The following is a 16,125-nucleotide window of genomic DNA, read 5'->3' on the forward strand; positions in this document are numbered from 1 at the left end:
GCTCTACAAAAAAGGCTTTTTATCATTTTATGATACTGTTTTAAAAGTGATCTAAGGTTAAATAATTTTTATGGAAAATAGAAAAGTGCGATGCACAACCTCTTAATGCTAATATTAAAAGCTCAAATTTTATAAGGCGTATTTCTATACCTATACGAAACTTTTGAACCCGTTTCCACGAGAAAATATATATTTTTTTTTCTCAACAATAATATATACCTATGCTAATGATTTTCCTTTTTTTTTTTTTAGTGAGAAAATCTACACATATGCAAATGTGTAGATCAGAAATACGTATTTTATATTGACAACAGATGAATCGAATACAAGCAATTATTTAAAACTTATTAATACATTAACGCGTATGCTATTTACTGTGATCATACAACTGTATATTGAATTTTCTTTTTTTTTTTTATCGACTCAGAGAACAAACTAAATCTGATCATTGGGAGATTTTTACTTTTTTATTATATCATGTCAATTTCTAATCTGAAAAACTGAACGAATAGTCAAAAATAAGACTTTTTGGAAGCCCAAAATGTTGGAATAAGTATGTGTAAATTCAGAGATATCACAACTTTTGAAAATGCATAAAATCATCATTTCACTAAAACAATATGGTTATAAGAAGACACATAAAATTGAATAGGGTTTTCTAGTCTATAAATTTTCAGAAAATTGATATTTTTTTGCATATTATTGTAGCTACCTCTTTTAAGCATATTTTGGCCCAAAGCCAATGAGGGATTTACAAAATTTGAGAAGGTTATGAGCACTTGAGTGAAACAATGCATGGTGTATGCTTCAATAGAGCCAAGTTCAAGGCCAGAAAGATCAGCCTATGAGAAAGTTACGAATGCAGCGTAAGGCCTCTTGGATGCTCGAGGAATCGCCGATTAAGGGTAAGGAAAATTTCCATTTTATCTGATACAAAAAGGAACGTGAAAACCAAGGTCAAAATTTTAAACGCATTAACTTTAAATACGTTTATTTCGAAACCACATTTTTCAACCTGATTGTCACAAAATCACAAGTTCTGTTAAATCCACCGACTTCAAATTTAGTATGGACCTTCAGTATATATCTCTCTATAGCCTGGACTTCAAAAATAACCAAATTATTATTATTACTATGTCTAAAAAATAGAAAACTTAAAAAAATACAGTGCAAAATTAAATTTCCCTTCAGACAGTCGGCATTTCTCTAATTTTTTTTTTTCTCTTTGGTCCCGGTCATGACATTCTTATTGATCAAGAAAATTGTTTTCATTTCTCTTTCGGATGAATGAGAGCACTGAAATCACGTCAACTGCCGCAACCCGTTTTTTGTTCATGGTCATATATTTAGAGGCCCATAACTTTTTTTAATATTTATTTTTTTCAAGCAAATTTTTTTTGATTAGTTCTTGCAGCATCAATAAAAATGTAAAAAATGAATGGTAAATATGCAAATTTTTCTATATTAACAAACCCGCAAAACCATCCATAATTTAAGCCTCTAGACTAGAATACCCTCTCAATTTGACAGAGTTGCACCACATTCATTGAAAAATAATTATTGCTATCGGATCCTATTTTTCTTCAAGCGTCTCGATCCTTCTTCAATAATCATACATACAGCTAATCCATATATTACTGCTATAAATAATAATCAGCATAATCTTTCTATCTCTTATACAAATTGTTTTTCAAGATGAAGTTGTTTAGCAATCAAAATATAACAGATTCCACGATCAAAAAGTACAAACAGTGATCAACTTTTGATTCGTTATATTTATTGCTTGAACTGTATGTACAAGAGAATTTAATTGTGTGTAACCAATCAAATACATATTTTTTATTATAAAATAATTTCAAATATGCATGTCTGAAAAAATAACGCTGACACCATAGAATACTACACATAATAGCGAAAGTTTGTAACTAATGAGGGAAAACTATTGCAGGTCCAATTAATGTACCAAAACTATTTTTACGGTGTCACTTATGATGTATACTAAACGATAATGTAATGGGTATAAGATAAGATTTCGCCTCAATAGTATATTTGTATCCTGTAAATTATATTAACATCTGTCATAAAACTGCGAATTAGTCATAGTATATGCTCAAGAGAGATCCAATCCTGCAAATATTGCCGGGTTATGATATATCACTATTTATTTTGATACTGGTTCCGGTAATTACTTAATTACTGTTGAATTATTTTAATCACTTCAATGTGACAAAAAACCTGTGTCTTTTCACAGACTCATAAGCATTTGAATAAACAGTATTTACATAATATTTATAGCAAATGGTGAAGAGATCGAAATAAGGAATTTATAAATGAAAAAAAAGCGTTAGTAAATGCAAAATCATTTCTTTTGGACCAATATGTATAACATGACAACAAAAAAAAACCATAAATCAATAAATTTATGTTACACCTGTGTAATGTAAATTGGGAGTTTAGCTATTTCATCAGTCGGTGTATAGAAAATTGTCGATTAACAAACGCCCATTTACACCATCAGTAAAGTTTGGCACATATTTTAGAAATATTTGTAGAACAGACTTTGAGAATTTGGAGATCATGTCGCCAAAAAATTCATTTAAGTTTTCATATTTTATTGGGTATTGTACTTAAAAATTATTTGTAAAATGTGATTGTTACCTTATTTATCGGCTCTGATGACATGGCTTTTGTTGTTCAATGATCGGTATCTGAATATGTAATGAACTCAAAATCCTGAAAGCTTTTGCCATTGCGTTAGAATCTCGTTTGTTCAGAATCTTAGATTATTATCATTGTTAATCACTTGTGTTTCCATTCTAAATATCCACCATTACCTACCTAACCACTGTCCCTACATTAATTCTCTAAAATCTTTATTCTGTATAATACAGATATCACGTTATGACGTTTCTACTTATTTTCATTTTCAAGGACAGTGCAAGTTACGTTGATTTTCTCGTACTGACTTTGTTACGAGCTAAATGCTTATGCAGTAACAATATGTACATAATGTTTTCCAAAAAATCGTAAGACATTTGTACATAAAACAAAAGTTCTCTTACTATAATATCTTATGACAGCATGTATGTGGCATACATATTGTAAGATTTCAAATATTTCTCCAAAATGGAAGAGATTACCTATTTTGAAAGTAATGCAATCTGTAAATTATGAAAACTTAGCAGATTTAAAATTACCTTGAAATAGTACTTGACTTTTATGATTAAGCGATGAAATTGGATAGAACCATTTTTGAATCTGGAAGAGTTTCAAGAAGAAAATGCGGAGTATCAGCCATTGATGCCAGATCAGCTTCCAGCAATGCTAATTGTAATTCTCGGCGTGCCTTCTGTACTATGTAAACCATCAGCGAAACACCAATGAGAATCTAAGAAATAAGTAATGGATATAAAATTTTATTAAAAATTTTAGTTTTTAGTCATATAAAATAGAACTTTGTGTCAGTTGAGTTAAAAAAGTTGCCAAATGTTGCAAGTATTTCATTGTGCTAGAATTTCAATACAGCAAATCTCAATTGGATTTTATTAATGTTGGAGGTTGACAGAACAACAAATTTTATGTGTATTCATCAGAGCAGTTAGATAGTTAAAGAGCAAAACACAGGTTCCAACTTTGACATGATTCAATTTAAAATTACTACTCAGCTGTTCAAGTTAAAAAAAGTTGTCAACAATGGACACTTAACTGCTTGAAGAGCACTCCTCTCTTTTTTACTTTCCCATATGCCTTTGAATACAATAGACTGTGTAAACTGGGATAAAAAGATGTTCGTAAAGAAAAGAAAACATGGTCATTACCTGGAAGCAAAATACTGTGTATCCTGTGGCTGCAGTGGATCTATCCTCAAGCACATCCTGCATAGATCTTAAACTACTTCCCAAATAAACATTTATCAACTGAGCAGGAAGTAGGCCAAGCGCACTAGCTAGGTGATATTGAAACCCGGTAATATTGCTTACCTGGAAAAAAGTTGATGGAATAGTGAAAGGTAGTAATCGCAATATCACCATTTGTTAAACTAAACCGCTAAATATAAATAATTTTAGAAGAGAATCATGATTTATTCTGAACTTCATTAAAATTGCTGCACGTCCCAATGGATTGATGTTATGGGTCGATCAGTCAAGCAAGCATAGACTTAACATGTCAGTCTTATCTTGAGTAAACGAAATGTGAGTTGTGATGATCTGAGCAATTTATAAGGCTTTACCTTTATCGGACTTGGGCTTACCGCAAATATGGTGTTTTGAAGGCCAAATGGAATTGGCGTGAGCCGGGCAAAAAGGACAACTTTAAATGCCTGAGGGCCCGATATTACTCGTAGGATTGCTCTCGCTGTGTCGCTCTGGAGTAGAGCTCCGATCGGCAGCCTTGAAGACAACGCACCTAGTGTGCCGTGGGCAATGGCTATGCCTAAATTTGCTGCCAGTATAACCATAGTTATGCCTTTTATAATGCCGAACAAGTAGCCACTGGCGACTATTAAAAACAAGTAGCCGATGACTATGGGAAATGAGACAATAGTGAACAGGCCAATGAAAATAATCGTGACAAGCCAAGGGTTTTGGTGTTCTATCCAGTAGAGCAGTATTTTTATATAGTCGCGACATATGAAAACTATTGCTCCAAGAAAAGCTAGTGTCGCAACTGTGATTAGTATGTAGCACAGAGAATTTGAGTTCAAGCAATTGCAACGTATCGTATTGCTGTGCGAGTTTTTAAACGTTCTTACTCCACTGTCACCACTTTCAATGCTAATTACATCCATCTTAACTGGGTTTTCCTCTTACTACTTATTTATCGTTTGCTTGTCTATTTATATTTGTTCACTTGGATTGCACGTATATTTAGTTGATGTGAAATTTGTTCGAGGTCTAGCCGGCAACTTGACACGTATTTAAATTCAATACTAAATGTCTTTGACTGTAATATTTACTGTTTCCTTGTGCGAGTAAAGTAACTCTTTCGTAACTCCGCGGTTCGCCATTGCAGCAATGATTTGTATTGTAACTTATTCTTGGAGGATGAAGACGTCAGATAGAATGGTCTAACCTCGAAAACGGGCTCTGCATTGTTCAGGTTTCATGTATGTACGGTTTAAGCCGACAATCCCATCGGACTTTGGCGACACCCTATCAAATTTGTAGGTAAACAATTAAATGAGGTATAGCTAACGATTCATTCGATCAGAGGGGATACCAACTCCACCCACACACACGCCCGCCGCGAATACGACAAACACCGATTGCTGTGTATGATACCAGCTGATGGGCATCAAACAAGCGAAGGAAGGGCGTGGGGGAAAGGGCAACATCACGGTTGTCATGGAAACCTGTAAGAGACGCTGAGTACAACACAACACGTCATGTCATACGTTGGGATTGAGCTGTCAGACGGCGGACCTGCCGGGCTCGGAGTTTTGAGCTAAGTTGAAACGGCCGAACAAACGTGTGTCTGCATCAGACGTAGACGTCTCACCGAAAATGGATGCCCTGGACGACCTGGAGGACGATTTATTTGGGACGTTATTAAGGAGGAAAAATTCTTCTGCTGGACCAGAAATTTCGAAATCTAACACACAAGCCACTTCTGGTATAAAGAAGAAAGTTGTGTTTCATGGTTCGCTTTTAACTTTTAATTTACGTATTATTTCCGTGTAGAAAAATTGTTTGTCTTATAGTAGTTGTTCATCCACAACGATTAATTTTTTACAGATGTAATTTGGACAATGCATGGAACGTATTTCAATTAACCTATGTTGTTTAATTATTATGTATCGGAGAGCTAAAGATATGCAACCTTTCATAGTTTAATTTAATTTAATTATACTGAAACAAACAACAGTTCTTGTTGCATAATTATTGCATAATTAATTAATTAGCATTCCAGTTGACTAGACACATGTCATTCCCTTGATAAATCTTAATTAAAGGTAGCGTAGTTTGGTTGTGTTGCTAATAATGTCTCATCCATTATTATGATTTCATTCAAGATGTGTATTGTGGATAGAAAAAATAGCAACATGTATGACTTCATAAAAAGTATTTCTTGATTATATTCCATTTACAGACTTTAATGAAGATGATCCATTGGGGGATCTGCTCTCAGAGGAGGAAGACTCCCAGCCCAATACTGGTGCCAATATAAAAGGAAGTATCATGTCAGATTTATTTGGTATAAAAGGAAATGATGCTTTGGAATCAAACACTCACCAAAACAAATCTCAACCGAAGTTAATTTCATCAGTCGACAATGTAGTAGCAGCAGCTGACAAATTATCAGCAAAGTCAGGTGATCAGAGTGGACCATCAATTTTAACTGAAATTACTCAGGAGATACGCAAAGCTATCCCCCTTCCACGAAGTAATATACTTACCAATAATGCAGTAGCAACCAGCACTACTGATAGATCTGGTAAAGCTGGGGACAAGTCGAAAAAATCATATCTGATGGAGGATCTGTTTGGTAACAGAGAGAAGGATAAGGTTCCACTTAAAGATACGACTGTTGCCGGATTAGATATATCAGAGATTCAAAAAAAGTCTGAGCAGTTGTCAAAACCAAATTCCATAGGATATGCGCCTACCCTTTCTGCTCCCAGAGAATCTCGCAGAAGTAGGAGAAGCTCTGGCGGGATTATAGATCCTCTCGGGATGTTTTCTTCCCCAACTTTGGCATCCGAGACATCTACAGTACAGAATACCGAGGTAGGCACAGCATAGATTAGTAAGATCTGCATTGTGGAATGACTTACAATTTCATTCACCCATCACTATGTCAGGTAACCGCATCGAAATTGGATTACCCATCATCCTCTGGACTAAAGGATGCTAGAACGATAGTTGGTGAATCTGTTAAAAGCAATCCAGAGTTACCATCCGATGATTTACCTGAGTGGCTAGGTGGTTCGAAAAAGTTTAGCAAAAACGTTACGCCGGCCATAACGAAGTCTGGGGACAAAACTTTGAATACTGCTCACGCATTAGACACATCACGCGATCAAGGAGTTGAGAATCCTGAAGATCTTCCAGCTCAATCAAGCTTGGATCATTTACAAAATTATCCTGGACATTTGTCGTTGATGACTGGCATTCAATTTGATCAGCAGGCAACAATGTTATCCCTGCAACAACAGGAGCATGAGTTGAGGACAGCAGTGACGTTGTCTCGACAAAGTGAGCAGTTAAATAAGATGATTGAAAGCCAAAGAGGAAGGCTTAATGATCAAGAGAAACAGTTTAGTCTACTCATAAAACGTCAAATTGACCGACAAGAATTGCTTGAAGCACAAATGAAGGCACAGCAAGATCGTATAAATAGCCACCTTCAGGTACACATTATTATTTCCTTTTCTGTTCTTTTTGTTTTGAAATACAAAATTTAACTCTTTCACGAAATAAAGAACGAATGAAAACACTGTGTCCATTTTTTAGAAAAATGAATTTCGCAAAAAATTATGTAACTTTATCTACAACCTTCAACAGCCAAATAATTGCTTCAAGTGTTATATTTACATTTCGCATGATGTACATACATACATATCATACCTATTTTTATTTCAGGCATTGTTAGCACAACCTATTTCTGTCCCCTTCATGCCACCAACGATTCAGAATAACGATTTAAATAAAGGCAGTGATGAAAACAAAAAAGATCAGAACACATTAGAAGTAATTATTCGTAAATTAGAAACCGAGAAACTTGACTTTGAAAATATTATTGATAAATTAAAAGATCAGCACTCAAAAGAAATCAGAATAATTGAAGAGTCTTATATGTAAGTAATTTCATCATCACAAAATTTTTCCAAATAATTTTAGCAAGCTGATAATGCTGTATGTCATAATTTAAATCAACCACACATTTATCACTTTGGTTGTTCTTCACTTCCAGGCGGCAAATAGAAATAATGAATCAAGGATCAGTGAGATTAGAGAAGCGCTTGCGCCAGGATGTAGAATCGGCAGAAGCTGATTATGGGGCTAAAATACAGAAGATGAAAGAAGAGCAAGAAAGTCTGAAAATAGCACATGGTGAGGAATTAGAAAACCTTAAGGTACAATGCTAATCTCACATAAAAATTTGGACTTGTGACTAATATTTTTTTACACCACTTGTTGTCACTTATGTAATAATAAATGTAATAGTAATTGTGCTTTTTGTAAAATTTTAACGAATTACGTGAATTTTTACAGATGGAACACATAAAACAAATACAAGAAATAAGAAACCAGCAACATCGTAATATACAGCTGGTACAAAATGAGTATATAGAAACTATTCAAAACATCAGTAAGGCCAAAGAGATTGAACAACAAACTATAAATAGTGCCACCATTCAGACTGCAACTCTTAGTGACACACTGCAAGTCATGAAAAATACAATTAGCGAGATTGAGGAGTTGAAAATTAAACTCGAAAATAGTATGGATGAAAGTAACAAAGCCAAGGAATATATTCTAAAGCAGCATATTGACGAAATAAAAGGTACAGATCGAGTGACCTAGACACTTCAATGTATCGCTAATATTGACCTGGATTATTAATATTTTAGATTTGAAAGAGCATTTAAAGAAACAACATGAAGCTCTAGAAGTAGATCGTAAGGACTTGGCTGAAGCCCTGCGGCATTTGGATGGTGGAACTGTACGTTTGATATCTGAATTTGATAGACATACTGAGGAAAATTTAGAGGCTGAAAACAGACTTAAAAGTAGAGAGGAAACACTTATTCGGGACAGAGAGTTGCTGGACCAGCATATTCAGTGGGAGCGCAATCATATACAAGTAAGTCATCCAAGTGTATCAAGAAAATATATCTACATGTATTTCCACCAGTACGGTGATAACATTTTTCTTGATTCAAAGGTAATGAAAGAAACATGGATCAGAGAACAGGAGCGCCAGATTAAGCAACTCTCTGAAGAACGGAATAGCATCGCAACAGAGAGAGCAAGACTAGAAACAATTCAGAGATTAAAATTCGACAACGACGATGTAACCAAAGCTGAGGTAGGTATCGATATTTATTACTTATTACATGTGCAAATTGTACAGTAATAAAGATATTTTGCATAACTCTGGCAGCTTGAGGCTACTCTTTGCACAGCACGTGATGCCACTAATTCGGCCAACCGAGAAAGGCAGAAATGGAGAGAGAGGCTAAACGAACTTCAGATAGAAAAACAGAAGATCAAGGAAAAAGAAAATGCTTTAACACTCCGTGCCAGAGAACTCGAAGATTTGACTCAGGTTATAAACTGGACTATACTTAATTGCTTGTGATATGTAGAACCGCTTGGTAACTTAATGGTGTAATAATGTATTCTATATTTGCTTTCCAGTCAGCTTTAGAAAAACGAGAAGAAGGTCTTAGAGCATTGAAAGAAGCTCACCATCTTGATGAACAGCACAAGGCATACTTTGGTCAGCTACAAATGCAATCAGAAGCATTGGCACAAAGAGAAAACAAACTTGCAGCTGAGAAATTAACTTTGGCAAGGTATATACGGATTTTGGGGCTAGAAAAAATGTAGTGCTTGCATTTTGGCTTCTCACGTTCTTGTTTTTGAGTCATTATCAATTGATAAAAACTTATATTGTTTCCTTGTTAGAGAAAGATTGGCATTGAGGATGAATCAACCAGAGAAACCTGAGAAAGATACAGGCGGGTCAGAGTTCCATACTGAACAGCACTCTCAATATGCCTTGCAATTCAACAATTTTCATGATTCCCAAATAATTACAACGCATTTTAAGGTAATATACAAAAAAGGCAATTAGTATTTGTCTTCGTTCAAATTGTATATGGAGAAATGTCTTCACATATATGATACGTCTCATTTTCAGGACATCGTAGATCCACGTTTGGTGCTATTAAAGTTAGGCTTGGATAACGAGCTAGACGTGACCGATGACTGTCTAGGAACTGTGTAAAATATTGGTCAATAGGTGAATAAATACAAAATCTATAAGAATCCTAATAATTATAGGTTTTGCTTTGACGAGTCAACATTTCAATAAGATATAATCATGTATTATCCATTTGTTACAGTTGGCCAAGTTGTTATAAAAGTATAAAAAACTGTTGTAAAATTATGTAATTATGCAGCATCACACTTTCAATCTTTCTTCATCTACAAGCCTGGATCCTCATCTGAAATGCATTAAAATATTTTGCTTGTGTCCGACCTGATTATAAGCTGTATAAACCGTTCAGTGTCTTTAAAGCATGGTAGTAATAACACTCACCGCAAGGGAGAAGGCAGTGGTTTGTTATTATTTCCGTGTTCTCCCTAAATGTTCCTACTTGATCAACGCGAATTTTACACCGGCTCAATTCTTGATTCACAGACTCACCATATGTGTTCTAAGTGAAAATACAGATGTAACACAAAGTCAATTTTGCATGTAAAATACTATTTTGACAAGCAGAAATGCTTTTTCATTAGATATAAACAAAGATATATGACTTACAATTTTCTTATACATTTGGTTTACGTCTACTTCATTTTCTGGCTCAATAGATTTTTGAATTTCCGAAAATTTGTTGACAAAATTAATGGCGTCAGATACGAAGTTGATAGCTTCTCTAGAAAATTGAGTGAACAAGTAGAAGCTGTATTGTGACAGGTTTAGAGTTACTTAATAATATTCAATACAGTATTAATGTAAAATATAGTAGATTTACTGACTGTTTATATTTATACGTAACTGGCAACTTAGGTGCATTGTCTTTTGAGCCATCAATGACTTTTTGCAATCCATGCTTCTGCATAACAATACTTTTTAAATTTTTATTAATATTCTCTTTGATTTGGAGCTGTCTGTCTGTAACATACGAAATGTCATTCATTTATTGCAAGTTCAAACGCATGATATAGGCACATTATCTCGGGATAATCACCGTGTAAACTTTGCAGTTCCTTCAGTTTTACATTTTGTTCAATCTTGATAAGAGTCTCGCGATTCAAGTCATTGTCATTCTCTAACTCTCGGTGACGGCACAGCAAGTTTATCACTAAATCTGGATTTTGATCTGCGACTTCCATTTATATTATTTTCAACGATCATTCGATAATAAAGACACGCGCTGGTCAAACTTAACCTATAAACTTCAAACAAAATTTGAATTCACATATGACCAAGAAGCATATGACCACGGGTACCACGGGCCTACTAAGTCACTAAGACCACGGGTATAAACACAGGGCTGAGTTCAGAAACCTTACCCGAGTGACTCAAGTATCGTCGTGTCTTTGTTTAATCTCATGTATTAGACAGAGACAGTATGATATCCGAGTTCACTCGGGTAAGGTTTCTGAACTCAGCCCAGGCATGACCGACTTACGAGCATTATGGTCTAATTGTAGGCACTGAAATAAGATGACAAACGCCTGACAGGCTGGCCAATTTTTGTTTTCCCTAGGTTCTGAGCACTGAGTACGACCAGTTGTCTCGCAGCACTGATCTCAGTGTCTTACAGACACAAGCACCTTGAACAAGTCAAGAATGCTGTCTATGGAGTATTTGTTAGAGTCATATTATTATTACTACTACAAATTTTGTACGGTATTAGTGTCAGCCTTGATTATTTTAATACTTTGGCTAGTGACTAGGAAAAAGACTAAAAATGTATGCGTTGTTGTGCTCGGAGACGTGGGCAGAAGTCCTCGAATGCAAAATCATGCGTTGTCCTTTGCAAAGGAAGGTTACGAGGTCGACGTGGTAGGCTACGCCGGTTCCGACCCGCTCACTGAACTTCGGGAACATCCTAAGGTCAAAATATGGTACATGAGGCCTGTTCCGAATTTGCCAGAGGGTACAGACATTTTTTACCATTTCCACTGCTCTTACACAAATTTGATGATTAATACTGTTACTTGATTTTGTTTTGCTGTAGGGCTACCTCGTTTGCTATCGTATGGAATAAAGGTGATCTGGCAATGCGTAACCCTTTTGGCAACTTTTTTCACCAAAAGACGTTCGAGTTATTTGATATTGCAAAATCCACCTGGCATACCGACCATTCCAATATGCTGGCTCTTCTGTACGTTGACCGGCGTTCAGTTCACTATAGATTGGCATAATTATGCTCATACTATACAGGCTCTGAATTCTGGGTCTGACGACATATTTGTTAAAGTAACAAGACGTGTTGAATTCTCATTTGGACGACAGGCAAAGAGTAATCTCTGCGTTAGTGAAGCAATGAGAGCAGATCTTCAGAATAGATGGAACATAAGGTAAATTCTTATTTGTAGTTTAATTATTGAGCAACTAGTCTTGCACTTATTTAATTTTTTAAAATTACAATTACAGAGCCAAGGTGTTGTATGATCGGCCGTCTGAAGAATTTCATAGTATTACTCTGGCTGAAAAACATCTGTTTCTATTGAAATTGAGTAAAGTGTATGAACAGCTGTGTGGCCAAGATCAAAAATCAACAGCATTTACCGAAACTTTGGAAAATGGTGAGATTGCCCTTAAGAAAGAGAGGCCTGCCTTGATTGTTTCCAGCACTAGCTGGACACCAGACGAAGATTTTGAAATATTGATATCTGCTCTGCAAGGTATTATTTCATCCAGGTGTTTAAGGTTCCTTTGATTCGATGAACATTTTCTGAAACATGGTACACCTGAAATAAAATATGTCGTTTGCTTTGGCTTGATAATAATTATTACCTATAACGGTTGAATTGTTTGTTTTTCAGAATACGAAACCAACTGTTTGAACCAGGTTCATGGTTTACCAGATATCATCTGTTTTATAACAGGGAAAGGACCTCTGAAAGAATTCTACAGGGCTATCATGGATCGGAAGAATTGGCGACACATTACGGTCATCACACCTTGGCTGGAAAATATAGACTATCCCAAGCTCTTAGGTAAGCATTTAGAAAACAAAAATTTTCAGCAGTTTATTTTAACATGACCTCCACCCCTATAAAAAGCATTGCGTATATTTAGCTAGCGCTGACCTGGGGATCTGTCTTCATGTTTCTTCTAGTGGAATAGATTTGCCAATGAAATTGGTCGACATGTTTGGCAGTGGGCTTCCTGCATTTGCATATAACTATGAAAGGTGAGTTTTAGCTTCTCAATATGAAAAGTATGATGAGAATTTTCAGTTACTCATGTTCTTATTTATAAATCGTGTTTTATAGTTTGAACGAGTTATTGGTACACGATCGCAATGGCATGGTTTTTTCTGATAGCAACGATCTGGCGCAGTTGTTGATAAAATGGTTTCAAAATTTCCCTGACAATGAAGAACAGCAGTTCAAGGATAAAAAATTCCGTGAGCAATTAAAGCTTTATCAAGAAGAACATTGGCATAATCATTGGTTGAAAAATGCAGCACCTCTTTTTACATAAATGAGTTATGTACTCGCCTTTTTATCAGCGAACATTACTTTCATTACAATTACGCTGAACGTATTTGCTTCTTTTGCAATTGAAGCAAATCATTTACCGCAAAGCGAAAAAAAAGGAACCAGTACGATTAATGCCAAACTTATCGCAGTTGTATAAGTAACTAATTATCACTCAAGGTTGGTGTGTTTTCTATGAAATAATATGATTAGTTTACTATTAATAACCGAATTAACATTATAATTATGTCGAAGAAGTTCTATTTATTAGAAATGAAGTTATTCGACAAAAATTCTAGTGTACTACATACCTGTGATTTTTCTAACAATATATACAAAATAGTTTTTCAATGCCTTGGAGTATTGAGGCCTATTTTACACAAATACGTTAACATTTAAGAGCTGTGGGTATGCAAATTTTTTTTTATCGACCTTAATCGTAATTGCTTTAATCGTTGTTTTATTTCACAGAGTATAATCTCGTTTACTTAACTTTGCTTCAGTCCATATTAATTATTAATTTCGAATCAAATATATGTTACGTTTTATGTTGTATTTAGAACGTTTTATCCATTTTTATTTCCCCTATGTAATAAACAGCATCCATTGGAATACATAGTAATAGTGTATAGATGAGCAGACACGAACAGTAGCACCGTCTTGTTTCAAATATGAGTCCAGGTTTTTGATACTGCATATGACTGGAAGACTCTATTGACTTATATCCAGATGTCCCTTATTTAGGTATTATTATAATATGATTTCTGATACGTAGTTTTGAAATCCAAAATCATCTTATATTTGAACCAATACAGTATTTATTTAAAAATTACAACCAACCTTCAGTGTTGTCATTTTCGTTTGCGAACAACAGTTGCCATTAATTCTAGATGTTTCTTTTTCTTTGTAGTGAAATGCATGAATTATTCCAAGTTTGAAAAGTCATATTCATGAAAGGCCGAGCCATGAGCAAAGTTACTGATCACATGACTGGTAGAGCGACATTACGAAAGGTAGTTAAAAGATTATGTTTTTTGTTACAAAGTTTCATTTATTTACTGACCTTCCGAATTCACAAAAATGTTTTGTAAATGGTTGCGGCAGATGGTATTGAAAGAAATGGGTATAATATTCAAATATTGGTAATAATACAATTATTTGTAGTGCTACAATATGTATGTTATACATATACATATGCATATGCATATAAATCAGTTTCATTTTCGTTGAAATAATGTCTGGTAGACTTCCTCGGACGAAGAAGCAAAACAGGATTGCGTAGAAAAATATGCGAATTTATTCCGCGGTGTTTTAATTTTTAGAATCAGGTACTCCCGGAGGTCTTTTATTACAGCCTTTACACTAATAGCCGTTCGATTTCTTGTTGGATAGCCAAAATCTGTGGCTTAAGCTGAGATCCTTCATTTACTGTTACCGAGCAAGCAACCACGGGTCTGGAAACTCCGCAAGCTCGTCCGAGTGCTTGCTTGCTACGAACAAAGACATAGGGAACATTCTTGTCTTCGCAGAGTAGCGGAAGGTGGAGTAGAATCTCCAGAGGTTCTGCATCTGCAGCCATCACGATAAACTCTGATAGACCTCGATTAAGCGTCTTTGTAGCTTCGTTTGCTCCTTTGCGAAGCTGCTTGTAGTTCATTGCTTGTTGAACCAAATTCAAGATCTTTGCTGTCAGAGTAGCATCGGCCAGCGGGTATGCTTTCGGGTTCACCTGATCGGTCTGTAAAATATTCATTTATTAAATCAAACGCGGTTGTGGTCAATTCTATTCGCTCGTTTGCAGCTCTTCGTACGGTTCACTGCGCGTCCACGTGCTAAACGACATAACCTCTTGTCGATAGCGCGTTGACTGTGTAATTTGTACTGGATGTAGTTAATTCGGTAACACGTGACTGGGACTTACCATTTTTTAAATATATCTGTTACTGTGGAATGAAATGAGGTATCGAAATACCCGGTTATAACCTCTCGGCGATAAATTGTAGAAATCGCTTCACTGAGGAACCTGGAACTTTGCCGAACGTTGCCGCGTTTCTATTACGTATATTCGTCGTTGACTGAACTACGCATGCACAGGAAGTATTGGGAAATATAAGCATAGAGTATCAGTCTACAGTGTGTTGCTTTCATCTGTAAAGGATCGCGTCACTGCTCCCGCAGCATATCGCCGTCCTGAACTGAAACTACGCAGTGCACTCGTCTGCGGCATGATACCTTTTGAATCGAAGCTTTTAAATGCCTTCTTAACCGGTTGAAACGAGTTTGAATCCCTGATTTGAATGGTTAGTAAATGGACACGCGATTGATTTTCGTTTGTGCTTTCATAATGGTGTGAAATGAAGAAAAAAGTCTTAGTTGCAGATCTTGGAAAATATATAAAAAATATTGTAGTACTATCAAAATTGTAGTACTTTAAGAGATTTTTCGAGTGTATGAAAAACATGTAAAACGATATTTAATTTCACAAGATGCATGACAAAAATTTGTACCAATTCTTAATGAATTTCTAAAAAAAAAAACAAACGGACGCGTCAACGTTTGAATGATAAAATTTCTAACAAATTTTTACAGGACTGAAAAGAGATTTCTGATCGAACTAACCCCATATGGAATGTGCACAAGAACGTTATTCTCGAGGAGCTTTGACCTTGGTACACCGTATGTATGTACATTATTTTACCATAGTCTATGAATGAACTTTACTCCGACCACT

The 16,125-nt window shown here is 35.3% G+C and overlaps 5 protein-coding genes across 8 annotated transcripts; 2 read left to right on the top strand and 3 right to left on the bottom strand.

Moving 5' to 3' along the window:
* Positions 1-180: 180 nt before the first annotated feature.
* On the bottom strand, positions 181-5,238 carry LOC107217795 (transmembrane protein 64). The gene is made up of 3 exons (XM_015655459.2): positions 4,253-5,238; positions 3,819-3,980; positions 181-3,388 (listed from the first exon to the last, which is right to left on the bottom strand). The coding sequence occupies exons 1-3, from the start codon at positions 4,787-4,789 to the stop codon at positions 3,224-3,226; spliced, it is 864 nt and encodes a 287-aa protein (XP_015510945.1). The 5' UTR covers positions 4,790-5,238; the 3' UTR covers positions 181-3,223.
* Positions 5,239-5,284: 46 nt separating this feature from the next.
* Positions 5,285-10,212, top strand: LOC107217782 (myosin-7). 4 transcript variants are annotated; one of them, XM_046730021.1, is made up of 13 exons: positions 5,285-5,640; positions 6,091-6,728; positions 6,803-7,351; positions 7,584-7,798; positions 7,915-8,077; positions 8,217-8,508; positions 8,576-8,808; positions 8,890-9,033; positions 9,109-9,273; positions 9,366-9,553; positions 9,636-9,780; positions 9,871-9,972; positions 10,076-10,212. In XM_046730021.1, the coding sequence occupies exons 1-12, from the start codon at positions 5,505-5,507 to the stop codon at positions 9,955-9,957; spliced, it is 2,955 nt and encodes a 984-aa protein (XP_046585977.1). In that variant the 5' UTR covers positions 5,285-5,504; the 3' UTR covers positions 9,958-9,972; positions 10,076-10,212. The 4 variants fall into 4 exon arrangements, with proteins under 4 accessions (XP_046585977.1, XP_046585976.1, XP_015510930.1 ...); XM_046730020.1 differs by lacking the exon at positions 10,076-10,212 and having other exon boundaries at positions 9,871-10,001; XM_015655444.2 differs by lacking the exon at positions 10,076-10,212 and having other exon boundaries at positions 9,366-9,523; positions 9,871-10,001.
* On the bottom strand, positions 10,036-11,276 carry LOC107217821. The gene is made up of 5 exons (XM_015655496.2): positions 10,928-11,276; positions 10,716-10,851; positions 10,498-10,612; positions 10,273-10,390; positions 10,036-10,177 (listed from the first exon to the last, which is right to left on the bottom strand). The coding sequence occupies exons 1-5, from the start codon at positions 11,070-11,072 to the stop codon at positions 10,158-10,160; spliced, it is 534 nt and encodes a 177-aa protein (XP_015510982.1). The 5' UTR covers positions 11,073-11,276; the 3' UTR covers positions 10,036-10,157.
* A 199-nt stretch (positions 11,277-11,475) lies between these two features.
* On the top strand, positions 11,476-13,949 carry LOC107217817 (chitobiosyldiphosphodolichol beta-mannosyltransferase). Its single transcript, XM_015655490.2, has 6 exons — positions 11,476-11,842; positions 11,924-12,266; positions 12,343-12,593; positions 12,735-12,908; positions 12,991-13,105; positions 13,188-13,949. The coding sequence occupies exons 1-6, from the start codon at positions 11,533-11,535 to the stop codon at positions 13,396-13,398; spliced, it is 1,404 nt and encodes a 467-aa protein (XP_015510976.1). The 5' UTR covers positions 11,476-11,532; the 3' UTR covers positions 13,399-13,949.
* A 240-nt stretch (positions 13,950-14,189) lies between these two features.
* On the bottom strand, positions 14,190-15,506 carry LOC107217820 (NHP2-like protein 1 homolog). Its single transcript, XM_015655495.2, has 2 exons — positions 15,316-15,506; positions 14,190-15,132 (listed from the first exon to the last, which is right to left on the bottom strand). Exons 1-2 carry the CDS (start codon positions 15,316-15,318, stop codon positions 14,752-14,754), a joined length of 384 nt encoding a protein of 127 aa, XP_015510981.1. The 5' UTR covers positions 15,319-15,506; the 3' UTR covers positions 14,190-14,751.
* Between the last annotated feature and the right edge of the window lie 619 nt (positions 15,507-16,125).

The sequence above is a fragment of the Neodiprion lecontei genome, chromosome 2 (genome assembly GCF_021901455.1).
Source record: "Neodiprion lecontei isolate iyNeoLeco1 chromosome 2, iyNeoLeco1.1, whole genome shotgun sequence".
NCBI lineage: Eukaryota > Metazoa > Arthropoda > Insecta > Hymenoptera > Diprionidae > Neodiprion > Neodiprion lecontei.